Genomic DNA, 27,547 nt, shown 5'->3' with positions numbered 1-27,547 from the left:
AAGTTTGTATATTTGAAATGTGTGTCAAAGTTCTCATTTTGAAAAGAGGCATCCACTTGTTCCTGTACTGTTTTTGAAAAGACTATCTTTTCTCTTTTAAAACTTAAATTAAAAATTTAAATTAAATTAAATTAAAAAGAAAATGACTCCTGTGTATCTTCCACACAAATCAGTTCATATATTGGTGTGGATCTATTTTTTGTATTGCTCTGCTGTTCCATTGATCTGTGTGGGTTGTTTTTACCTTTAGCTTAGTGTGGTGCTTGAGAATGTGAAATGCTTTTCTCTGTTTCTACTCTTAGCTTTTAGGAATATCTCTGCAGGCTTATGCTAGTCACAGAGGATTTCTCCCCACATTCTTTGCCCTCTCAGAGCTGTCGCATCTTGCTTGGTACTTGATTGTGATAGAATTAGGTGAGCTCTCAGTATTCCTGATAGAGCCTTGTCTTCCATAAGCCTTATGAGCCCAGATGTTGGGTTTGGGACATTCTCTGAATTCCTGCCATTCTCATTTGTTAGCCAAAATACTTCATTTTATCTCTGATGAGTTCTGGGTAGGAAAGTGTTTTTTGTACCTCCCAAAATAATAGCAGACATTTGGTCTGTATTGCAACAAATACTGGGCCCATGAGGGGCTGTTTTGCCCTTTTTTGAGAGACAGAGAGTTTATCTTCCCATGAAAGCATTGGGAGGTAAGATGGGAGGGAGTAGGAAGCAGAGGAGATTCCCAGCCTTCCCTTGAGCCAAAGAGTTTTTGCCTGTCCCCTTTCCTGAAGTAAGTTCCCCAAACTCTTGTTTTTTTTTTTTTTTTTTTTTTTTTTGCCTGTGTCCATGGCGTGTGGAAGTTCTGGGGCCAAGGATCAAACCTGAGCCACAGCTATGACCCAAGCCACAGCAGTAACAATACGGATCCTTAACCCACTGAACCACCAGGGGAACCCCCCCATTCTTATTTAATAGCATTAAGAGATGATTAATCAATTAAGCAGAATTATTGCATAAATTAGCTTAAACTGTTTATTTATGTCACATTTTCTTTTTTCCCCTTTGATGTTTTGGATAATGATTTAGTGAAGGTTAACTGATAACTTTCATTTTCCCTGCCTTTTAGATACTTGGTAGAAGTAGTAAATTAAAATCCTGTTATGCAGAATGGAAGGCAAGCTAAGCAGAATATTGATTTATTTTGAGCATTATATAAACTTTGAAATATATAGCATAAATAACTATTTTTATTTTACCTTTCTTATTGATCCTAATTGCAAAGAAGGTCAGCAGTGAATTTTCCTACAGACATAATTTTATTCCAGTAAATTCTTTTAAAATCTTTAGTAATTTATAAATTTATTTATATTTACATATAAAAATAGTTTTAAAAACATATTTTTACTCCTTGTTTATAGTAAATCTCTTAATGTTTTTTTATCCATCACTGAGAGTTTTAGAGCTCTTGCTATTTCATTAGCAGTGTTCTAAGCACAGGGGAGAAGAAAATAAGTAAGAATGGAATATTAACCTATGTGATTATTACACAAACCCAGTAAATCATTCAGATATAGCCGTCATCATAATATAGAAATTAAGTGATTTTCCCCGATCCCAGAGTAGGGATTTAAATATTCAAATCTCTAGGATATCATTATAGTTCTCCTTCCACTTTTAAACCCTGCTGCTGTATTACTTACCTTCTCTCTTATTATTAGGACAATAGTTCAATTTAACAATCTTACCCCAAAAGTACTCTCCATCCTTCTCCAATGTTTGTCTTGTTTTAAATTAAACACATACATACATTTATAAGATTTTAATTTCTTATATTCTAGTGGAAGCTAAGTATCAATAAATGTTAGATACATGTTTCCCTCAACCACCTTTCTATAGACCAAGCAGAGAAGAGAGGACCTGAGTAGGAATGTATAAGAAAAACTCCTTCCTCAAAGTGGCCTGGAAGATAATCACGTATTGAAGTAGTCAAATCCTAGGAAATAAGCCTATTTTATTTAAAGTGCATGCTGTGAATTCTGATTTCATTTAAGATGTAGAAAGCCACAAGAGAAATGTTTACCCTACAAGTTAAACTTGGAAAATGTACAAAAACCATAATTTTTTGTGTCCACTAGAGAGCCAAGCTTTCAAGTCAAATATGTTAACTGGATTTGATGCACTGACAAACTTCTCCAAGAGGAAATGAGGACCAGCAAACTGTTTAATCTTTGGCTGGTGGTATGGAAGAGTGGCTGCCACTTAGTAAGCAGGTAAGAAGAATTCAGTTAAAATGTCAGTAACCATTAAATGCTGAGATTGGACTAACATGTCAGTTTAGAATAGAAACTATGAGGAGTTTCTGCTGTAGTACAGAGGGTTAATGATCCAGCTGTCTCTGTGGAGACACAGGTTCGATCCTCAGTTCCATACAGTGGATTAAGGATCCAGTGCTGCTGCAGCTGTGGCATTGGTCGCACAGCTCTGGCTTGGATTCGAACCCTGGCCCAGGAACTTCCATATGCTGTTGGATGAAAAAAAAGAAGAAGAAGAGAAGCTGTTGCCTTCAGACACAAAGGAAGTTCTCAGTCACTTTCAGACTCTCTTTTTAAAGGCTTTCACTAGGTGTTCATGAGAAACTGGGGGGAAAGCAGGAGACTAGAGAGAGTCCCCTGGTGGTACAGGTATGTGGGAAGTTATTGATTGTTCCTAGAGACCAGGAAAAAAAATGCTACCCATATCTGGGGACTGTTCTTTTATATCAAAGAAAAGCTTCAACTCTGGAGGAAGAGAAGAGACATTATGGTCCTCAGGGTTCCAAAACCGAGCTACTGGTTCTGGGGTAGGGGTCAGGGTAGGAAGGGAGGTAGACATGAACCCACTGGCCTCTAGGCAAGGGTTAGAAAAATCTCTTAGACTTGGAAAGTCCACTACCTTCTGGGGAAAAGTAAAAAAGTTTCTCCTACTCAAGATTACCACAGACACAATGTAGAGTTTGGTTTTTAAAAAGATCAATAAAAATGCTGAGAATAGATCATCTCAACACCAAGGCTCAGTGCACAGAATTTGCCCTGTTATGTTTTATTTTATTCTATCTTGCCTAGAGTTCTTTCATCTTAGGTCTGTATTGATTGATGATTTATTTATCGATTGATTGTCTTTCTGGAACTCAAATTACGTAAAAGTTATACTCCTTGATCTTGTTACCTAACTCTTTAATTCTCTGTTCTCTTTTATTGGCTTTTCTCTTACTCTTTTCTTCTCTTTGGTGTCTCAGTGTAGATAATTTCTACTTACCTATCTTCAAATTAACTTTTCCCTTCCTCCACTAGGTATGCTAATGATTTCTCATTCTTCATCTCTTCTTTTCTAGAATTTTTAAGTGACTCATTATAATTTCCATATTTCTGTTCAAATGCTTCATCTGTTCATGCATATAACCTGGCTTTTTCTATAAATCCTTAACATATTGGTAATATTACAGATCCTGTCTGATAGCTCCAGTATCTTTGTTGTCTCTCTCTGATTCTGTTATCATTATTTCTTGTTTGGGGGGGTTCATAATTTTTCTTAATCGACAGTTATCATGTATAGAAGAAGAGTAGAAGATGAAGTAGGTGAAGTTTGCTTCTAGAAATGGACACATGTTTTCTGTCTGGCCATTCCTGTGGATGAGTTGATTCAGTCTAGTCAATTTAATTTTTGTTGTGGCTGGAGTCACTTCTAATGAATCAAAGCCTTTATGTTTCTCCAGCAGTGGATTTATATCACCTGTTACCATGGGGGACATATGTTACTTAAAACTAGACCCTGAGACAGGGATTCTTGAACAGATGACTTACTGAGGGGTGCTTTCAAAAGAAGAGAGTGAAGAAAACTGGCTGATATTAGAGAAAAAGTAACTAGGATATAGTTGGAAGACAAATCTAGCTCAAGTATAACCCAATGGGGGAATCAGAAGTGTTAGCTGTAACACAAAAGGCTCTATTGCCTACAGACAAGGCAGCCAAGAGGTGATGCCCCTACCAGCGATAGTGATTGACTACGGGAGGAAGGGGGCGGTGGATAGGGCACAGCTTCTCAGGCATCTCATTGAGACGGGTTCCATCTGCTATGCTCAAGCCTCTAGGAAGTTAGAGATGAAGCAGCTGGGGAATGGGTACATCAACCAAATAATAGGAATCTAAGCAGGTCACACAGCACGTTTGATATATTCTGTAACCAAATACTATATTATGTTATACAAGTAAATCATGGATGCAGTTCACAGCTAAGGCATTAATATATTAAGTCAAGGAACTAGGGGGGAAAAAGGGATAAGAGAGCAGTTTAAATAAGTGACAAACAGAAGCATGCATTAAGTATGAGCACTACAGTTATAAGTGGTAGTTTTTTTTCCACACTAGCTTGAGAACAGATGTTCAAAATTTATTGGTTTTCTTTTACCATAAATTCCATGGGTATGCTTGCCTATTGTATGCTTACAGCAGGCAAACTAAAATTGAATAGACACAGTGGATAATCACAAGCACATCAGGTAGCAAGTTAAGATACCTGATTCCTAGTATAGAAATGATTACTAGCAAACTCTGTGACTTTGAGCAAGTCACCTCTCCTAACCATGGTTTATCTCTAAAAAGCAGATGGAGAAGAGAGCACATAATTTTAAGGTTCAGTTTGGCTTAACGGAAATTTTCTTTGAGTTCAGATTATATAGTATGTGCCTTTCTGTTATTGCTGACAGCAGTATATTCTAAAGTGCAGACTATTCCCCAGGTAAATTAATGGTGATTTGAAATGCCTTAATGAGAAATTCAAAAATATGCTTAAGTAGTGGATTAAGTTACACCTGAATTTTAAAACCTTTACTGCAGAAGGTATATTTATATGATGGTCCTGTGGAAAAAAAAAAAAAGAAAGAAAACAAGCTAAAATTTCATGTCAGCAGATATTTGGGTGAGGGAAAGAGGGAAAGGAGTGATAAAGGAAATCAGGTTAGATCCAGGCGTGATCATTTTTAAATGTCTTTCTTTCTTTTGAGTGTGGTCTTATTGTTTTATTTTAAACTGACAAATAAGATAAGCACACATTTAGAGAGTTATAGAAATCTTATATACATTAGACAATGTCTTGGTTTCTCAGTTAATCCTTAGATATTACAAATGAGGACATTAAGGTGAAAAACATTAGAGATGGAATGGGTAGGGCATGGAAGAAAACTTCTAGACTGCTGAATTTAAAGGTGTTTGTTATCTGTTTTTCCAGAAAAAAATGGTTTTGCTTTTATTGCTGGTTACCCTGGATTTCCTTAGCAGTAAAGGCATTCGCTTTGGAAGCACTGCACTACCATTCTGTTTAATTTAAAATTTGAGGAGTTCTCATTGTGGTGCAGCAGAAATGAATCCGACTAGGAACCATCAGGTTGCACGTTTGATCCCTGGCCTCCTCGCTCAGTGGGTTAAGGATCTGGTGTTGCCATTCGCGCATTGCCGTGAGCTGTGCTGTAGGTCACAGTCGTGGCTGGGATCCTACAGACAAGCAGCTGTAGCTCCTGTTAGACCCCTAGCCTTGGAACCTCCATATGCCGTGGGTGCAACCCTAAAAAAGCAAAAAAAAATAAATAAATAAAAATTTACTTTTCTCCCAATTTAATGAGTAGGATCTATATACAGTCAGCCCTCAGAATACACAAGTACTACACCATTTTATAAAGGGGACTTTGAGCATCCATGATTTGGGTATCCATAGAAGTTGCTGGAAGCAATATACCAAGAGACAACTTTAAATGTTTTATTCTGGTTGTCTATTGAGGATGCATATAGGGAAGACTCAAGTAAAACCTTTGGTGAAAGACAGACAGAAAACATCTAATTCAATAGTAAACCTTGTGTGGTCAGAGACAAGGTTGGTTTTTAAAAAGTCACAAAATACAAGAAGATAATATTATTTGATAAGACAGAGTTGGGGACAGAATTCCTACTGGCAAACATACTCTTTCCATCTTCGCTTAAAAATCCTCTGTCATATGGTATATAATGTGAATTCTTATGTTATGGAACAAAAGAGACAATGAGGGAGCTATAATGAAATAGTATTATGATGGATGAATAATTTCTGATCCACTCTTCCTTTTTCCTAAATCCCTCATGAGGTTATGTAAGGCATCAATAAATCAGTCAAAGATACTGCAAATTAGACATGGGTATACATGTGTTTTTTGCTATTCCAGGACTCTAAAGGCTCACAGTGTTAAAAAAAGGAGGTAGGCATCAGCAAACAATGAGATTACAGATTTATTCAAGTATGTATCTACTTAGAATGATAAGTGCATGTTGTGATTTAAGTGAAAGCTCATTAGAGTTTAACCAAACCATAACTATAATTATGGACATTTTGAAATTTCTGTGTCAGTAGTTCTTTAGACAAACAGTATTTTTGTTATGTACATACTGTACTAGTAACTTCATTGCCCCAAAATGTGTATTAATAGTCAAAATAGCAATAGAATTATCTATTATATATAATCTTAGTATGATAACTATATGACAATAAAATAATACATTTCTTTCCCAACCTTCATTTATTTATTTATTCCTTGCTTTGAAGCTTATCTTTCCAGTACTTTCACTAAATTTTTTCTACTCCTTGTTAATTTGTGCCTTGAATTATTTTAGAAGAATAGACAATATGACAAAGTAATTACTAATTTGTGATTTAAATCATTGAGTATAAAAAATACCTGTAACTTCACAGAATCATACATTTTAGTCTTAGGGACTATTGGAGATTATCTGGTTAAGCTTCTTATTTCACAGGAAGACCTGCAGACTTGCCAGGCAGAAGATTTTTTGCTCAGGGCTAAAGAATTTTGAAAATAATAGATAAGGCAGCTAATTGATGACCTGTACTCTTAGTCCTATTGAGAGTTGCTATTCAAAGTGTAGTTCTCTGACCAGAAGCTTTGGCATCAACTTGAAGTTAGAGATGCAGACTCTCAGTCACCATTCTAGATTTATTGAATCAGAATGTACAATTTAGCAAAATCCCTTGTGATTCATTAATTTAGTAAATTCCTGATGATTCACATTAGAGTGTAAAAAGCACTTCTCATTAAGAAAAGTTTTGAGTGGAAGGAGTTTTCTCACAATGACATCAGCTCACTTCCATTTTCAGATTTGCTTCTTGGGTTCTAAAACAATATTTGCCAAAGTAGGATGCTTTGAGGAAGAAGTCTTCCTTGGTATGGGAAGAAAACGTAGAACTTGTATTTATGTATAATTTAAAAGATTCTATTAAATTGGTCATTCTCTCTTTGTTTCCTGAGACCCATTCTCCACCTTTTTATGTCCTGCTGTGTGCCATAGGTAGGCTGTGCCCTAAGTGCATAATCACCTAGGTTCATTGCTTTTTGGATTCTAATTCAGTTTAGCCAGTGGGAGAGACCAGATGGCGATCAGAAGATAAGAATGAAATTAAAGTACTTCTCTCCCAGTTCCTATTTCCTCTGTGCTTGGACACCAGGACCATGGATGTGTCTGCTTTCCTCTATAGTTACAGATGCTCTTGGGTAGCTTATTTTCCAAGATTTCTGCTCCCTCCTTGGCTCTAGTAACACTAGTTCATTCCCTGATCCCTTCAGAGAATGGAATGATAACATTTTCGTACTGCTAGTCCCTGTGTACATCAACAATCTGTTGATTTCCTTAATCTTAAATAGTCTATTCATTGTTTTCAAAGTTCCAAAATTGTCTCATTCCTGCAAAGACCTTGACTAATACATCTATCTTTTCTTGTTTATTTATATGTTTTATAATTACCCCATCTCACATATGTATCTCATAATACACACACACACGATACACACACACACACTCACGCTAATGGAGGAAGGAGCTTGGTCAACTATATTTGAAGATTATTGCTAACATCATCCAAATTCTATAGTTAATATATTTTTAAAATTTTCCCTTATAGAAAAGCTGTTATCATGTAAGGGTAACTGAGGTCACATGCAGGTCTGTCTAGTCAGTTAAAACCCTATTTATATTTTTCCTAGATAAATTCTGCACAATTTCTCTTATCTTCGTGATTGGCACCATTGATTGGTTGGTTCTTTTAACAAGACATCAAGTAAGAGAAAAATCATCACAAAAAACATGCATAAATAACACAAATTACTTATTTTAGTTTGATTCATTTATTAAGCTTTAGATATCTAATATGCACTAACTAGCAAAAATTCAGCTTCCTTTTTCCCTTTGATGTTAAGGAAGTTGGCAGCCAAATTTACATATTCCCCTTGCTGTATCTTCTCTGGAAAAACTGAGTAGCCAAAATGAAAGACTAACTGAAATTGACTTGTGGGCCCTCCCCCTACAATTGCCTAGCCACTCTACCCTTTACTGAAGCACAGAAACCCATTCTACATACAAACAATGGTTGTGTATAGTCAACTTTTAAGTATCTTGTTTCTAAAAAAAAAAAAATGATAATTAAAGCATGTAAAAGAAACAGAACAAACAAAAATTTGTGAAGGTAGCATAAAGAATTAAAAATCAACACAATACTGGGAATGGAAGAAAACTTTAAAAACCAAAATCAATGTCATCAAATATCTCCAGTAAGATACTGAACCATGAAATGAAAACTTTTTCAATCTCAGAGAATAAACTTATGTCTTTAAATTTAAAAGCTAATTGCAGAAATAAAAACTTTAATAAAATATAAAATGGAAGAAATCTATCAGAAAGAGAACATAAAGGCAAAAAGAGAACAGAAAACAAATGAAAGGACTATCTAGGAAACCCAATAACCAAATAATAAAGTTACCAGGAATAGAGAACAAAGGAAATGAAGACAAAGACCTTTTAATGAAACAGTTCAGTTGCACAATACAAAATTTTCATACTGAAAGGATCCACCCTGTAAAAATGTATGAAAAAGAGCTATACCAAGGCTTGTTACTGTGAAATTGTAGAATATTTGTCCCTAAGAGGAAATCCTAAATACTTCCTGAGGTGGAAGATGAAAGGAATGTATTATGAAGAGAAGATCAGGCTTCAAAATACCAGGTAGAATTCTCAAACAGACAAGATGGAAGCTTGAGGAGCATGACACAATGCCTGAAAATTTAATGGAGATGACTTCCTGTGCAGAATTCAATACCTGGCCCATCAAAACTGAGGGTTGTCAGAGATATTCTCATACGTGAAAGCTCTCAAAGATCACCATGCTTATACTCCTTCCTTAGAAACTGCTGAAAGGATGTGTCCTACCAAAACAAGAGAATAAATCAAAAAAGAGAAAGTCAAGGGAATCAGGAAATAGGCGATCCAACAAAGAAAAAAAGTTTAAAGAATTTTACAGGATAATGATGAAGACAGATTGTAGAATAGCAACTGTGTAGCAGACCTAGAGAAAAGTCAGTTAAGAAGGAAGCCATACAAAGGATGTTGCTAAGAGGGAAAAAAATAAAAAAGCAGTTTATAGATCATCTCAAGCATTTGAATGTATTGAAAGGAAATTTATATTGGAAAGAGAAAAAAATGATCAAACCATAAAATGAGCAATTAACCCCCCAAAATGGTTTGTGTATAGTAGTATAGAACCTGTCTATAATATTTCAATAAATTATAATCACTGAAAATAGGTCTAAAATATTATAGTAAAAATAATGATTATAAAAGAGTATGACTATTTAAATGATTTCATCAGGTATTATAGTTTTTTAAAAATACTGTATGTTTCTAACTGATATTAGTCTGTGTATATGTATATAACACGATTTAGACAAGATTTATCATAGTGGCTACTAGAAATATATTGTAACAAAAATATGAGTGACAAAATAATTATAATTGAAATCCAGTACGCTCAGTCTATATGTCTTTTGTTATTCTGTCATCTTTTCTATTCTATCATTAGACTCATGATTCACATTTGTTGAAGTGTGAGAAGCACACCAAATAGAAAATGGAATCTAGATGATTAATAGAATGTGAGTCTTTTATCTGACTGACTTGGCTGGATTATAAAACTTCATGGGTAGACAGTTGCATGGCATATGAGAAAAGATGATATCAGGTTAGAAAAATATTAAATATAATTCTGAATATTTTGACCTTTGCACAGCTGTACAAAATAAAGGCAGTCCTGAATATTTCCTTTGTTCTAAAATGGAATGTATGTCATCCAAGGAGTCTGTCATCTCATGCCTTTATATTTCTATAAAAAAACCTTCTGGACAGAATCAGATATAAAACAACCAAAGAGAGGTTATTCTTTTTCATTTAAAAATCTGTAATTATCATGGAATGAAAAATATTATTATAAAATATGAAAATTAAGAACCATTGAGAATATGCTTTCAGCTTATTTATAAATGAACATTTCGGTTAAAGATGATAATTATGCACAGACATGCTCTCATTTTCAATGAAAAAATGAAATGACTCTTCTTGACACTTAATATATACCCATCATTTTTCAGAGGAGGAAACTGATGTTGAGAAAGGATGAGTGATTTTACAGAAGTCACACAGTAAATTAGCAGGGCAAGATACAACTAATCCAAATCTGCTGTTTCTCAATTTAGGCTTATTTCTTCTACTGTGCTTGAGTCTCAAATATTTTGAACCTATAAGTGGATTCATTTTTAGAACTGAAGGAATATAGAAATTTCTCTTCATATTAAGAATTGTGCTTTTAGTATTTATTGACTAAAACTGTCACTATATGCAATATTGTTTGTAGAATTATTTAATAGTTGTGGATTAAAAGAGATAAGACTTGGGCTTGAAGAATTATACTTTTAAAAGATAATGACAGATGAACATAAAATATGTTATAATACTCTAAACTTATCACCTTTTTTTTTAACTTTAAGAATAAAGTGTAGAGAGATACTGGAGAAGGGATAATTAGCGAGTTTCAAGGACAGCTTTATTTAAGAGAATGGCACACATGAACCTATCTACAGAAAAGAAACAGACTCACAAACATGGAGAACAGATTTGTGGGTTTCAAGGAGGAGGGGGAAGGGAGCAGATGGACTGGGAGTTTGGGGTCAGTAGATGCAAATTATTACGTCTAGAATGGATAAGCAATGAGGTCCTACTACAGCACAGGGAACCATATCCAATCACTTGTGATAGAACACAATAGAAGATAATACGAGAAAAAGAATATATATGTGTAACTGGGTCACTTTGCAGAAATTGACAGAACATTATAAATCAACCATGTCTTAATTTTAAAAAAGAGAGCAAATGGAGAGCATTTCAGCAGAAAACAGAAACGTAAGAGAGCAAAGTGTAGTTGGGATCTATATACTATAGAATGTGAAGGTAGGAAGTGAAAGGAGATTGAGCTAGTGAGGCAGCAGTATCCAATTTTAAAGGGTTTTCAATTACCTAATAATTTCTATTTCTATCTGAATGCAAAAGGGAGCAACTGAAAAACTGAGGAGAGAGCAATATCATAGTCGGTTTTAAGAAGCATTACACTTGAGGCAGAGTAGACTAATTTGAAGGAGATGATACTAGAGAAATAAAAAGTATGATCAAAAGACTATTGAAATTTCAAACAAGATATAATGAATGTCTAAATTGCTAAAGTAGATATTAGATAATTGGGACTTAGCAGATTGAACAGATATTTAAATCCTTGATCATATATTGTTTTTTAAGCTAAATGAACAAAATGTACCAATCAGTGTTTGCAACCGAGATGAAATTTATTTGGTTATTATAAACATAGATTTTAATTACTCCCTGGATATAGATCAATTATCTGGATGAATATAGGGTGATAAGAAGGATTTAAAATATTGAATTCTTCAGAATGTTAATTTTTATGAAATACATAGTAAAAGAGGATTTCAGGAAACAGATTGAGAGAAGGTGGCCAGAAGTCTAGCATGTACATCAGGAGGGACAATTATCCTAGAAACCAAGGGTGAGAAATGTTTGAAAATGGAGAAAATGGTCATCAGTGAAAATTTTGCAATGAAATCAAGAGAATTGAAATCACAAAAATGTTCGCTGGATTTATAGAAATTTAGTGAGAATCATGAGCTGATAAGGGCAAAATTCAGATTAAAATAGATCACTGGGAGAATTGTAGGTATTAATTTGAGGACTTAGTTATAGTGCATGCTCCTCATTCTCAAAATTTTGGTGGAGATATGTGATGGAATGGGGAGGAACTTATTGTAAAATGGCATATTTTGTAGAAATAATTTTGAACATAGTGATATAAAGAGGAAGAAACAAATGTAAAGGAAGATAAAGGATATTTGATGAAATAAGGATGTTGAGTATTTTAGAAGAGGAGTTGATGGGAGTTCCCCATCGTGGCGCAGTGGAAAGGAATCCAATTAGGAACCATGAGGTTGCAGGTTCAATCCCTGGTCCTGCTTAGTGGGTTAAGGATCCAGCGTTGCCATGAGCTGTGGTGTAGCTTGCAGATGTGGCTTGAATCTGGTGGTGTTGTGGCTATGGCGTAGGCCAGCAGCTGTAGCTCCAATTAGACCCCTAGCCTGGGAACCTCTATATGCCACGGTGCAACCCTAAAAAGACAAAAAAAAAAGTTGAAAATTTAAGATGAAATTACAAATTTTTGATATAATTCTGGATATTACTTTGACTTGGAATGATATTAAGCTGGCTGAACATACAGATAAAGGTAAACATGTCTAACACAAAGGTATTAATAACTAATAGGTTCTGTTGTTTTTGTGAAATTATAAACAAAGTATATGAAAGAGATGGAGACAAGGTGGGATATTTGAGAAGAATAAAAAGACTAAGGAATAAATGCCCTAGAGGATGCAGTAAAGGAGTAAAGCCATGTAATAGCACCATGGAGAATGACAGAGTGACATAACAGTAAGACAGTTTTTAATGTGGTCCAACCAAGTCTGTTGTAATTCTGGGGATGCCCACATGTGGGTGGACAGATTAATGTTTCCAATAATATACTTAATTTAACGTTCTCAGGCTCAAACAAACTGATAAGCACTTGTATTATTTTAGAAATGGAAACATTAGTCCTTCACAAAGGTCCATCTCAAATGAGTAAATTAAGATTAAGTGTCAGTCAAGCTCCTGGCACCAAGCTTAATTGAATATTCTTCTGAGATCTCATTTCTGGGTAGGTAGTCTATACTTATTCACTCAGTCAACTACCAAAGAATTTTCTAAATATCAGATACATATATAACACTGCTCTTTATAGCAATATAGAAAGATTTTAGAAATCATCCCTATTGCATAATGCAACGACAAGTGACAAAGAAGTATGTATTTGCCAAACTTCATATTGGACTACTGATTGTAAGTTGGAGTAGAAGTAAAAGTAAATCTAAATGTTTAAAAATTTATTAACCTATGGAGGATGAGCTGAAGTCTTTGACTTGAAGTATCTCACAGAGTAATTTAGAAGAAAAAGTAAATACTCCCTAATTATTTTTTAACAGTAAAAGGCAACACTTGTCAAATGACAAATGACAGGAATAAAATATTTATGGCATAATCTGGACAATGTTGGAATAGGTAATAGTTGCTAAAATATTTAAATGGGTTTAATATTTCATGAGAAGAAGATACATAAGTAATTAGATAAAAGAAGCAAAGAGATGGAAAAAATAAAACAAAATGAGGAAAGGGAAGTAGCAGACACGTGAATACATACTCTTTTAGAAGAACCCAATAGACTGGAGCATTCAGTCCATTGACGTTTAAAGTAATTATTGAAAAATATGTTTTTATTGCCATTTTAATCTTGTTTTACACTTGATTATACGTCCTTTGTTCCTTTCTTTTTTGGTTGGATGATTTCCTTTTATTTTATGCTTTGGTCTTTTTTAGTTTTCGTGAATGTAATGTTTGGTTTGGATTTGTGGTTGCCCTGTTTTTCAAGTATGGGAGAGTTATGCCTCCTGCTTGGTTTTTGTTCCTCAGGATTGCTTTGGTAGTTCTGGGTCTTTTGTAATTCCATATAAATTTTTGGATTGTTTGTTCTAGTTCTGTGAAAAAGATCATGGGTAATGATAAGGATCGGATTGAATCTGTAGATTGCATTGGGTAGTATGGCCATTTTAACAATATTGATTCTCCTAATCCAGGAGCATGGACTATCTTTCCATTTTTTGAATCCTCTTTTAATTTTCTTGATTAATGTTTTATAATTCTCAGAAAATATATATATATATGTCTTTCACATCCTTAGTCAGGTTTATTCCTAGGTATGTAGTTTTTGGGGGTAAGATTTTAAATGGTATTATATTTTTGTATTCCTTTTCTAATACTTCATTGTTAGTATATAGAAATGCAACCAAGTTCTAAATGTTAATCCTGTATCCTACTACTTTGCTAAATTCGTTGATTAGTTTGAGTACTTTTTGTATGGAGTCCTTAGGGTTTTCTATATATAGTATCATGTCATCTGCAAAGAGTGACAGTTTTACCTCTTCTCTTCCAATTTGGATACATTTTATTCCTTTTGTTTGTCGAATTTCTATTCATTGCAGCACTATTCATAATAGCCAAGACATGGAAACCACCTAAATGTCCATCAACAGATGAATGGATTAAAAAGAGGTATATATACACAATGGAATACTACTCATCCATAAAAAACAACAAAATAATGCCATTTGCAGCAACATGGATGGAACTAGAGACTCTCATACTAAGTGAAGTAAGTCAGAAAGAGAAATAAAAATACCATATGATATCTCTTATATCTGGAATCTAATACACACACACACAAATGAACCTTTCCACAGAAAAGAAAATCATGGACTTGGAGAACAGACTTGTGGTTGCCAAGGGGGAGGTGGAAGGAGTGGGATGGATTGGGAGTTTGGAGCTAGTAGATGCAAACTATTACATTTGAAGTGGATAAGCAATAAGATCCTGCTGTATAGCACAGGGAACTATATTTAGTCACTTGGGATGATACATCATGGAGGATAATGTGAGAAAAAGAATATATATGTATGTAGGACTGGGTCGCTTTGCTGTGCAATTGAAATAGACAGAGCACTGTAAATCAACTACAATGGAAAAAATAAAAATCTTTTAAAAAGAATTTAATGGAGAAACTGCTACAATTTAATACTACAGACTAAATTGGATTAACTGGATGGTTTCCCAGGTATAACTGGGCAAGACTGTCTTTGCACTGACCCTAGCTCACAGTCAGACATTGCATTCCATATTAACACTCCTTCTGCTGAAAACCAGGTGGAGTGATTATGAAGTCAGAATTGTAGGAAGCATTAAAAGTGAGAATTAATTACACAACTGTCAGCAAGTGGATGAAGGACTAAGAACACTATTTGGAGTGTCCTTCTTAGTGAAGGGATTTAGGGAAAGGCGACATGAGTGAAGGAACCAACATCCAGAACTGAAATATAAAATGGTAAGCTATTTATGCAACAGTAATGACACTGGCAATATCCAAGCATATGGCACATTTTGAAGGAATTAAAATAAAATTGGTTAGTTAAGAGTGGAATACACATGGGGGGCTTTGAAAGTCAGTAAGAGGAGATTCAATTTAAAGTGGTTAAGATTAGGAGACCACCAATTTTTTTTTAGAATAAGAGAGTATTAAATACAATACTGTCAGAAAGTCTACCAAGTATTAGAATAGCCAAAAATTTTAAGGTAATTAACTGGAATATACAGGAATATTAAAGTATTCAGATAAATTGGATAGAGATAACAATGCAAATAGAAAAAATAGCTGTGAAAAAGATATCATAAAAAGAGACATTCACCCACTTCCCTTGTTTTGGTAATATAATTATGCCAAACAAATGCAAATTCTAGAAGTTTGATTCATTTTTAACATATTTCTAGAAAGTTTTATGAGTTTCATAATAAAAAGAAAAAAATAAACACCCTTGAGCATTTAGTCTGACATGCTAAAATACCAGATATATCTCAGGAAATCTGTACCAAGAATTTATTTCTAAATGTTTTACTAGGATATTTTATAAAATTGGGGATGAAGTTGTGATGAGACTAAACTATGTTCTCCATTTGTCTAAATTCAGATACAATAATATCAACATGACCTCATAATATGGCATCTGTCTTCAAGAATATGTCTTGCATTTGGCAGAAGCCAGGTGCTATAAGACAACTAACTCTAACATAAAATAACCATGGGAATAAATGTTGAGTTAAAATTAAAACTCATTATTTATCTTTCATTTTATTTATTTATTTATTCATTGATTTATAATTGGTTTACAATATTATGTAATTTTCAGTTGTGCAACATAGTTACAGTTATTAAAACTATACTCCATTTATATTTATTATAAAATATTCACTATATTTCCTGCACTGTACAATAAATCCTTGTAGCTTATTTATTATATATATACTAGTTGGTACCGCTCAACCCCCATCCCATCTTTCCCCTCCTTACTTCTGTCCCTTCACTGGAAACCATGAGTTTGTTCTCTATATCTGTGAGTCTGCTTCTTTTTTGTTATATTTACTAGTTTGTTTTATTTTTAAATTCCACATATAAGTGATTTCATACAATATTTGTCATTGTCTGACTGACTCATTTCAATAAGCATAATACCCTCCAAGTTCATATATGTTGTTTCATTCTTTTTATGGCTGAGTAATATTCCATAGTGTATTTTGTGTGTGTATGTGTGTGTGTGTACATCTTCCGATATCCACATCTTCTTTATCCATTCATCTGTTGATGGACACACTTAGGATACATCCATATATTGGCTATGGTAAGTAATACTGCTATGAACATTGGGGTTCATTAATCTTTTTGAATTAGTATTTTCTTTTTTTCAGATATATATCTAACAGTGGAATTATTGGATCATATGGTAATTCTACTTACAGTTTTTCATGAACCCCCATACTGTTTTCCAAAGTGGCTGTACCAACCTTAATTCCTACCAACAATAATTTTTCTCCATATTCTCACCAACATTTTTTATTTTCAGTCTTTTTGATGATAGTCATTCTGACAGATGTGAGGTGATATGTCACATTTGATTTGGATTTATCTGATGATTACAACATTCACCATCTTTTCATATGCCTGTTGACTATCTGTATGCCTTCTTTCGAAAAATGTCTGTTCAGACTGTCTACCCATTTTTTTTAATCAGATTGTTTATTGTTTGTTTTTTATATTGAGTTTTATGAGCTGTTTATATATTTTTGATGTTAACCCCTTATGGGTTATATTATTTGCAGATATTTCCAACGTATATTCTTTTCATTTTGTCAGTACTTTCCTTTGTTGTGTAAAAGCTTTTAAGTTTAGTTCGGTCCCCTTAAGCTTGCCTCAGAAAAAAAGAAAAATCTCAAATAAACAGCCTAGTTTATACCTAAAGAAACTAGAAAAAGAAAAAGAAACAAAACTTAAATTTGGTAAATTAAAAGAAAGCATTAAAAAAATCATAAATAAATTAGAGACTAAAAAACAAAATAGAAAAGATCAATGAACTATGAGCTGGTTCTTTGAAAAGCTAAATAAAATTGATAAGCCTTTAGCCAGACTCATAAAGAAAAAGAGAGATGGACCAATAAAATCAGAAATAGAAAAGAAGTTAAACCACACCACATAAATACAAAGAATCATAAGAGCTTATTATGAAAAACTATATGTCCATAAAATGGATAACCTAGAAGAAATGGACAGATTCCTAGAGATATGCAATCTCTCGAGAATGAACCAGGAAGAAATATAAAATATGAACAGACCAATTAACAGTAATGAAATTGAAATAGTAATTTAAAAAAAAACCGAAATGTTGAGTCTAAACATTATTCATCGTTTCTCCTCAGAGTCTTCCAAATAGCCCTATAAAATATGTATTAATCAACTATTTTCCCCATCAAAAAAATGAATTTATCATTTAAAAGTCCATCAAAGAGAAACTTCATCTTCAGGTTTTTCTCAAGACATGTATTTCAAAATGAGGGTGGCAAATAGTAGAGGTTCTGACATATACAAGCAAATTTGAAGAAGCTTTTCTAGAGATAATACATCTAAGTACAATATTTATTTTTATGGCCACACTTGTGGCATATGGGAATTTCTGGGCCAGGGATTGAATCTGAGCTGTAGCTCTGAGCTACACCACAGCTGTGCCAGTGCAGGATCCCTTAACCCACCGTGTGGGGCTAGGGATCAAATCTGTGCCTGAGCTCTGAGCTACACCACAGCTGTGCCAATGCAGGATCCCTTAACCCACTGTGTGGGGCTAGGGATCGAATCTGTGCCTCTACAGCAACCTGAGCTGATGTAGTCAGATGCTTAACCCACTGCACCATGCAGGAACTCCTAAGTACAATATTTAATTGAAGCTGTCAAAGGGTGGCATTCATGATATAGGGAAAGACTAGGATGCTATAAAAAGTTTAGGTTTTCAAGGCTGCATTTACTGCTTTATGACTTTCAATTAAACTTACTGTAAAAGAAGAAATAACAATTTTATTTCTATTTATTTATTTATTTATTTATTTATTTTGGTCTTTTTTGCCATTTCTTGGGCTGCTCCCATGGCATATGGAGGTTCCCAGGCTGGGGGTCGAATTGGAGCTGTAGCTGCCAGCCTATGCCACAGCCACAGCAACATGGGATCTGAGCCACGTCTGTGACCTATACCGCAGCTTATAGCAATGCCGGATCCTTAACCCACTGAGCAAGGCCAGGGAACAAACCTGCAACCTCATGGTTCCTAGTCAGATTCGTTAGCCACTGAGCCACGATGGGAACTCCAATAATTTTAAATATATATACACCCAGCATAGGAGCAGCATGATATATAAGGCAACTACTAACAGCCATAAAAGGGGAAATTGACAGTGACACAATAATAGTGGGGAACTTTAACAACCCACTTACAGTAATTGACAGATCATCCAGACAGAAAATCACCAAGGAAACACAGGCCTTAAATGATACACTAGACTAAATAGACTTAACTTCTCACCCAAAAGCAGCAAAATATACTTTCTTCTCAAGTGCCAACTTTCTCCAGGATAGATCACATCTTTGGCCACAGATCAAGCCTTGATGAATTTTCAAAAATTGAAATCATTTCCAACAGTTTCTCTAATCACAATGCTATGAGACTAGAAATAAACTGCAAGAAAAAAAATCAGCAAAAAAACACAAACTCATGGAAGCTCAACAAAGTACTATTAAATAACCAATGGATCATTGAGAAATCAAAGAGGAAATTAAAAGATACATAGAGATGAATGACAGTGAAGATACAACAATCCAAAACCTATGGGACACAGCAAAAAGCAGTACTGAGAGGGAAGTTTATAGCAATACAATCTTATCTCATGAAAGAAGAAAAAATGCAAATAAACAACATAACCTTACACCTTAAACATCTAGAGAAGGAAAATTAGATAAAGCCCAAAATTAATAGGAGGAAAGAAATCATAAAGATTAGAGCATAAATTAATACCATAACGATAAAGAACACAATTGAGAAGGTCAGTGAAACCAAAAGTTGGTTATTTGAAAAGATCAACAAAATTGATAAACTTATATTGAGACTCAACAAGAAAAGGAGAAGGTTTAAATCAATAAAATTAGAAATGAAAAAGAAGTTAGAACTGACAGTGCAGAAATACAAAGGATCATGAGAAACCACTATGAGCAACTGTATGGCAATAAAACAGACAGCCTAGAAGAAATGGACAGCCTAGAAGAAATGGACAGACTCTTTCAAAAGTACAACCTACCAAGACTGAACCAGAAAGAAATAGAAAATATGAATCAACCAATCACAAGTACTGAAATTGAAAACATGATTTAAAAACTTCCAAAAAACAAAAGTCTGGGACCTGATGGCTTCAAAGCTGAGTTCTACCAAATGTTCAAAGAATTAACACCTCTTCTGAATTTATCCAGAATTGCAGAAGAAGGAACACTTCTTAGCTTATTATATGAAGCCATCATTACCCTGATACCAAAATACCACAAAAAAGAAAATTACAGGCCAATATCACTGATGATAATAGATGCAAAAATCCTCAACAAAATATTATCAAACTCATACAAATACACATTAAAAAGATCATACGCCAGGAGCAAGTAGGAATTATCTCAGGGATGCAAGGATTCTCTAATATCTGTAAATCTATCGATGTGATACACCACATCAACAAACTGAAAAACAAAAACAAAAATATCATCTTAATAAATGTAAAAAAAGCTTTTGACAAAATTCAATACCTTTGGAATGAAAATTCTATAAAATTGGATTGTGATGATCATTGTACAACTAAATGTAATAAAATTCATTGAGTAATTTAAAAAATTCAACATCTATTTCTGATAAAAACTCTTTTTTTTGTTTTTTTGTTTTGTTTTGTTTTGTTTTGTTTTGTTTTTTGTCTTTTGTCTTTTTTGTTGTTGTTGTTGTTGTTCCTATTTCTTGGGCCGCTCCCGCGGCATATGGAGGTTCCCAGGCTAGGGGTCGAATCGGAGCTGTAGCCACCAGCCTACGCCAGAGCCACAACAACGCGGGATCCGAGCCACGTCTGCAACCTACACCACAGCTCAGGGCAACGCCGGATCGTTAACCCACTGAGCAAGGGCAGGGACCAAACCCGCAACCTCATGGTTCCTAGTCGGATTCGTTAACCACTGCGCCACGACGGGAACTCCTATTTCTGATAAAAACTCTTTAGAGGATGGGCATAGAGGGGAAGTACCTCAAAGTCATAAAAGCTGTTTATGATAAACCCACAGCTAACATCATTCTCAATAGTGAAAAACTGAAAGCATTTCCACTAAGATCAGGAACAAGGCAAGGATGTCCTCATTCACCAATATTATTCACCATAATCTTGAAAGTCTTAGCTATAGCAGTCAGAGAAGAAAAAGGAATCCAAAATGGGAAAGAAGTAAAACTATCACTCTTTGCAGATGATGTGATTCTATACCTAGAAAATCCTAAAGTCACTACCAGAAAACTAGTAGAGCTCATCAATGAATTTGGTAAAATTACAGAATACAAAATTAGTACACATAAATCGATTGCATTTCTACATACTAACAATGAAATATCAGAGAAATTAGGGAAACAATCCTATTACCATTGCATCAAAAAGAATAAAATACCTAGGAATAAACCTACCTAAATAGATAAAAGACCTGTACTATGAAAACTATAAAACACTGGTGAAAGAAATCAAAGAAGACACAAATAGATGGAAAGATATACCATACTCTTGGATTGGAAGAATCAGTATAGTCAAAATGGCAATACTACCTAAGGCAATCTATAGATTAAATACAATCCCTATCAAATTACCAATGACATTCTTTACAGAACTATAACAAAATATTTTAATATTTGTATGGAAACACAAAAGACTTCAAATAGCCAAAGCAATATTGATAAGAAAAAATGGAACTAGAGGAATCCAGTGCCCAGATTTCAGACTCTACTACAAAGCTACAGTCATCAAAATGGTATGGTACTGGCACAAAAGCATTAATATAGATCAGTGGAACAGGATAGAAAGCCCAGAATTAAACCCAAACACCTATGGTCAATCTATGACAAAGGAAGCAAAAACACAGTGGAAGAAAGATAGTCTCATCTTCAAGTGATGTTTGGAAAACTGGACAGCTGCATGTAAGAGAATGAATTAGAGCATTGTCTAACACCATACACAAAAATAAACTCAAAATGGTTTAAAGACCTAAATGTAAGGCCAGACACTATAAAACTCCTAGAGGAAAACAGGAAGAACGCTCTTTGACATAAGTCACAGCAACATCTTGTTTTAATCTACTTCCTAGTATAAAAACAATAAAGATACAAATAAACCAATGGGACCTAATTAAAATCAAATTCTTCTGCACAGCAAAGGAAACCATTACAAAAAGAAAAAGACAACTCACAGAAGAGAAAATTTTTTCACAATACTCAACCAAAAAAGGTTTTATCTCCAAAATATGCAAACAACTCATATAACTCTACAACAACAACAACAAAAAACAACCCAGTTGAAAAATAGGTAGCCTAAATAGGCATTTCACCAAAGACATACAGAAGGCCAGCAGGTACATGAAAAATGCTCAACATCACTATTTATTAGAGAAATGCAAATCAAAACTATAGTGAGATATCACCTCACACCAGTCAGAATGGCCATCATTAATTGTAAATTGTAAATTGGTACAACCACTATGGAAAACAGTATGGAAATATCACAGAAAACTAAATATAGAACTACCGTATGACCCAGCAATCCCACTCCTGGGCATCTATCCAGATGAAAATTTAATTGACAAAGACACACGCACCTCTATGTTCATAGCAGCTCTACTCACAATAGCCAAGACATGGAAATAATCTAAATGCCCATCAGCAGGTGAATGGACTAGGAAGATGTGGTACATATACACAATGGAATACTACTCAGCCATAAAAAAGGGCCAAATGATGCCATTTGCAGCAGCATGGATGGAACTAGAGACTCTCATAGTGAAGTAAGTCAGGAAGAGAAAGACACCATATGGTATCACTTATATGTGGAGGCTAAAATAGGCAAAACGATCTATCTATGAAACAGAAAAGATCGTGGACATGTAGGACAGGCTCATGTTTGCCAGGGGGCGGGGAAGGTAGTGGGATGGATTGGGAGTCTGGGGTCAGTAAATGAAAACTCTTGCGTTTGGAGTGGATGGGCAATGAGACTCTTGTATAGCATACGGAGCTATATCTCTAATCACTTGTGATGGAACATGATGGAAGATAATGTGAGAAAAAAATGCATGTATGTATATGACTGTATCACTTTTCTGTACAGCAGAATTGACAGAACTTTGTAAATCAATTATAATGAAATCTCTAAAAAAAATAATAAAATAGCAATAATGCCCCTGAAGTAAACAAACAAACAAACAAACAAACTCACTCATTGGATACTGCTTTACTGTCAGTGAAACAGTGATAAAATGAAATAATACTACTAAAGTAATAACACTAATAAGAGGCAGATATTTTGGTCTAATTTTGGTTTATTACCTAATATAAGCAGGTCTCAATTAAGTTTACTACAAGCATTATTTTTATTAATCCTTATTAAGCTTAGAAAGGAAATATTATTTCCATTTTTATATGGGGGAATATAAATTTCAGAAAAAGAAACAGGGCCCAGTAAATTATGCAACTTTTAAAATATGACAGATTATAAATTCTGTGGAACATTATGCTTCATTGTCTCCATCTATCTCATAGTGATAATGAAAGAATTACAATGAAAAATAAACAAAAAAAAATAACACTGAAAAAAAAAAGAAATGCTTTGTACTCTATGAAATGTGTACAGATTTAAGAAACACTGGCATTAAATTACTATGTTTTATTGTATTATAAATACCTCATGGGAGATGTTGAGCTTATAACATTTTTATATTATCATAGTCCTTTTTGTTATAGATACTGATTAAATTTATTAGTGGAATGGGAGGAAGGAAAGGTGAAAGAGAAGTATTAATGTGAAGTAGATTGTTGGAGAAAGTAGAAATACCTTTAAGGCTGAATCATAGGAAATTTCCATTTTCTAGGAAAAGACATTAATTAAATGTAAGTTCATGTTATTCAAGCTAACAAAGTAACACATTTTACTCAAATTTTAAAAAAATATTTTAAGTTGAGCAAATGATTTTATTTAAGAACAAACACACTCTGTCTTATGTTATAGCCAAGTTTAAATACTGTGGCAGTTATCTTTTTCTGTGTAACACCTCAAAACACACTGGCCTAAAACAACAATTTCTGATTTCTCACAATTCTGCCTTAAACTCAGCATTTGCATGTTTATTTAAAAATTCTAACCGAAATCTGAAGTTTCTTTTGTTAGTTCATCATTATTTTTCCATTTTTTTATAATATGCACATTTAAAAGGGAAACAGAACCCGAATTAGTTGACATTATCAACAATATTCTTGAAATTCCTTTTAACTAAATACACAAGTTCCAGACATCCACTTTTATAATTTTATTCACTACTGGTGACATTCTTTACCATTTGTCTGCCTATACAGGGTGGTGTGGGTCTCCTTTTCTTGCCTTTTTGGTCTCTTCAGCAGCTTTCTCACTGCCTTGCCAGTTTCTACTAACAATCTCCTTGTCATGCTCCCATCTCCATTCCTGCCCAGTCCCAAAGCCAATGCCAAATATTTTAGGTTGTTGCAAATGTTAGTACTTTAATCCTGATTTATAGTGTTCAAGTCATGACTAATAGCAATAGCCATTATTATTTCATTGTAATAAACCATCTAAAATCTACTTAGAACAACTGATTGTTTCGTAATTCTTCAGATGCCCTTGTAGGTTTTCTGCTGATTTCTCCTGGACTCCTTCATGTGGTTATAGTCAGTTGGAGATTTGTCTGGGCTGAACCTCGCTCACATTTCTGACTTTTCAGTGCTTGCAGTCTGCTGGGGTCTCTTGATTTCTCTCCACATGGTCCATTCTCCAAGAATTTAGAAAGAGGTTCTTTATTGTATGGTGAGCTCATGATTACAAGAGACAAAAACGAAAGCTGCAAGGACTCTTTAAATCTAACTCCATACTCCAACTTCCCCTGCATTTTCTATTTTCTAAAGCAAGTTGCATGGCCAGCACAGATTTGGGATTAGAGCAGCAAACTGAACTTCTAGGTGCAAGGAGTAGAGTCGAGTCACATTGCACACGTTGCAGAAGCACTTGTTATAGCCATTCTGCAAACAGTCAACCTGCGATGCCAACTCAAATATTATCTCCAATATGTTCTTTAACCTGTTCATTATACAACTACAGTGAATTCAGAGGTTAGACATTTATTAGAATCAATGATGATATTTGTAAATACAGTTATATAAACACCATTTACTTTACTTGTATATGAAGTTCACAGCTTAGTAGACAGGCAATTTTAAAATAATTTAAAATGTAAATATCTGGTTTTAGCTCCTATTTTCATTTAAATTTCCCATTACATTTCATATTTTGGTAAATGTACTCTACTAACATGGATTTGTAGCGTATAAATTCCTTGAGATCACAGACTCTTACTGCTGCATGTGTATGAGGCAAATATATATGAAGCTGACAGTGAAGACAAACTACTCTTTTTTTCATCTGAAAAACTTGACTTTTTAGTAAAAATTTGCAAGTTACCTCTGTTGGAGCACATGACTTTCTTGTCTTTTGGTAATATGTATACATATGTATATGTGTGTATAACATTAATTTATCTCTTTTAGTGATATTTATTCATGTATATATACATACATATATACACATATACATACACATTTTGGTGATGAATATACACATGCATATATACATATTTAACATAAGCTTATAAAATTAATTTAAAAAAATAATTAGTGACATGAAAAGCAATTATAGAACCTTCAATACATTATATCTGCCTGCATTGTTATGTCTGCTTAGTGACTATATTATCATAATGAATCCATTTAGAAACATGTTATTCTTGCTTTTTAGAGAACAGATTTTATGAGGAACACCTGATACCAAAGATGTTATAGTTATGAGCTTTATATCCTGAGTAAATTCTTTTTCTCCAGCTCCAGAAATTTAATGTAGTTCAGGCCATTATCATTTCCCACTCTATCCCTTCTCACTGTCATTTGAAACAGTCTTAATTTTCTCAAATTCATCGTACTGCAAAGTACTAAATAATTTATAGCAGTAGATCTCAGAGTGGTGTTACTGCCCCTCCAGGGGCAATTTTTAGAGGCTATCATGTCTTCTGATAGAAATATGCCTGAGAATTTACATATAACAATGAATATTATTTTTATACAAATTTCTTCCCTTATATTTGATTTTTGGTTTCAGTTATATTTTGCATTGGCATTTTATTATCCATTTTCTAGAGGTATAAATAAGTACAATAAAATTCAGCAATATTGAATATGCAATTTGATGAATTTTACAAATGTACAGGTATGTAACCACTGAGAATATCATGAATAAACATGGCTGTCACCTCAAAAATTTCCTCATGCAATTTTGTTTTACTAATCTCTTCCCCATCCCTGATTTCTGGCAACCACTGATCTGCTTTCTGCCACTTCACTTCCACCAAAATGTTTGGCATTGTGTGACCCACAGTTTGTTTTGGATTTATACAGTACAATGTGTATATATGCAAGTGGTGAGAAAACAGATCATATCAGGAAGAATCTTAAGTGACATGCTTAACGTTTTTGCTAATCTTGAAGGAATAAAGAGCTGTCAGTGGATCTTTAAAGAGCAAGATTCCTGATACAGTTTGCATTTCCAATTCTTTCAGGGCAGGGGGAGAATTGATTGTTGAAATATGATGCTGGAGGTAGCATAATAGTCAGAAGCTGCCGCTACAGTTTTAGTGAGGGATGATGAGACCTGAACTAAGTTATTAATAAGAGGAAAGGAGTAGCAGACTGTTCTATATGGTTCTAGAAAGTGCAGAAAAATTGTCAAAAGTGGAAACATGGGTAAATCATTATATCCAGGATTTTGGCCTCAAAAACTGGATAGATATTAAAGCTGTTAACCCAAAAAATAAACAGAGAGGTGTAATTGAGGTATAGAGAGAGGATGGTAGAGTTAAGCTTAGATCATACTTAGTCTGTAGTAGCTGAGAAATGTTCCAGTGAAAATGTGTAATTGTTTCCAAGACCATGAAAAATGTCTAGATTGCAGTTATGCATTTAGAAGTCACAAGTATATATATATATTGTGACTTTACATATATATATATATATATATATATATATATATATATATATATAAAGCAATGTAATTTGCAGTACTATTCTGCTAACAAAATTTAAGCAAAGTGTACTTCCTCTCCTATATTTTTTTCTTGAAGTTAGAAATATCTTCCTTTTGTAGTATCTGTGCTGTTTGCTTCTTCATATCCCCTTTTACTTGCACTTACCTTGTCAAGGCTTTGATTATTTCTAACATATACAACCACAATAACTTCGTCACACCTCCCTGAAGTTCCCCACCTAACACAACTTAAATACTGCTGTCACAGGTTTTATACTTTCTTTGCTATTTACCTAAAAGTCTCTTCTAAGCATTAATTTGTAAAATTTGTATCCACCTTACAAAATCTAATTCCAAAGATCATCTTTAATCCTTTTCTGTTTCTATTCCCACACGCAACAACATGCTATTTCTTTCTTTGAGCCTGCATAGCATTTTAAAAAATACTGCTTATTTTATACCTATTACTCACTTATAATTAGTTATACATACTTCATTAACCCTCTTTATTATATTATAAAGCCATAAAGCATATGGTTTGGGCTTTAACCTCTATATTTACCACTGGAGCACAAAAATGCTGCTGCTTTGTATTTAGGAGGCACTCAGAAATATTCATCCATGAACAATGGTAAAAATGTTTTATACATTTAACATATTGACCAAATATAACTGGTCCTACTAGGGCTCCCTAATTCAGAACATTATCTTTTAAAATAATTATTGACATCTAACATGCTTTAAAA

The 27,547-nt window shown here is 33.9% G+C and overlaps 1 protein-coding gene across 4 annotated transcripts in view; it reads left to right on the top strand.

Annotated features, from left to right (window-relative positions):
• Positions 1 to 27,547, top strand: part of LOC146396850 (uncharacterized) — a 241,208-nt gene that overhangs the window by 45,475 nt on the left and 168,186 nt on the right. For all 4 annotated transcript variants that reach the window (XR_014827990.1, XR_014827992.1, XR_014827991.1 and 1 more), the window contains one exon: positions 2,121 to 2,255. Coding sequence is in view for 1 of the 4 variants with exons in the window: in XM_084997060.1 (XP_084853186.1) it covers positions 2,226 to 2,255 (30 nt within the window). In the remaining 3 variants the exon portion in view is untranslated. The remainder of the gene's footprint in view (positions 1 to 2,120; positions 2,256 to 27,547) is intronic.

Source organism: Sus scrofa, chromosome 14 (assembly GCF_054392235.1).
Source record: "Sus scrofa isolate SSC_HxYL_T2T_F1_AM1 chromosome 14, Sscrofa_HxYL_maternal_Yorkshire_Landrace_v2.0, whole genome shotgun sequence".
NCBI lineage: Eukaryota > Metazoa > Chordata > Mammalia > Artiodactyla > Suidae > Sus > Sus scrofa.
Note: the sequence above shows the minus strand (reverse complement) of the source record. Positions and strands in the feature narration are given on the sequence as shown.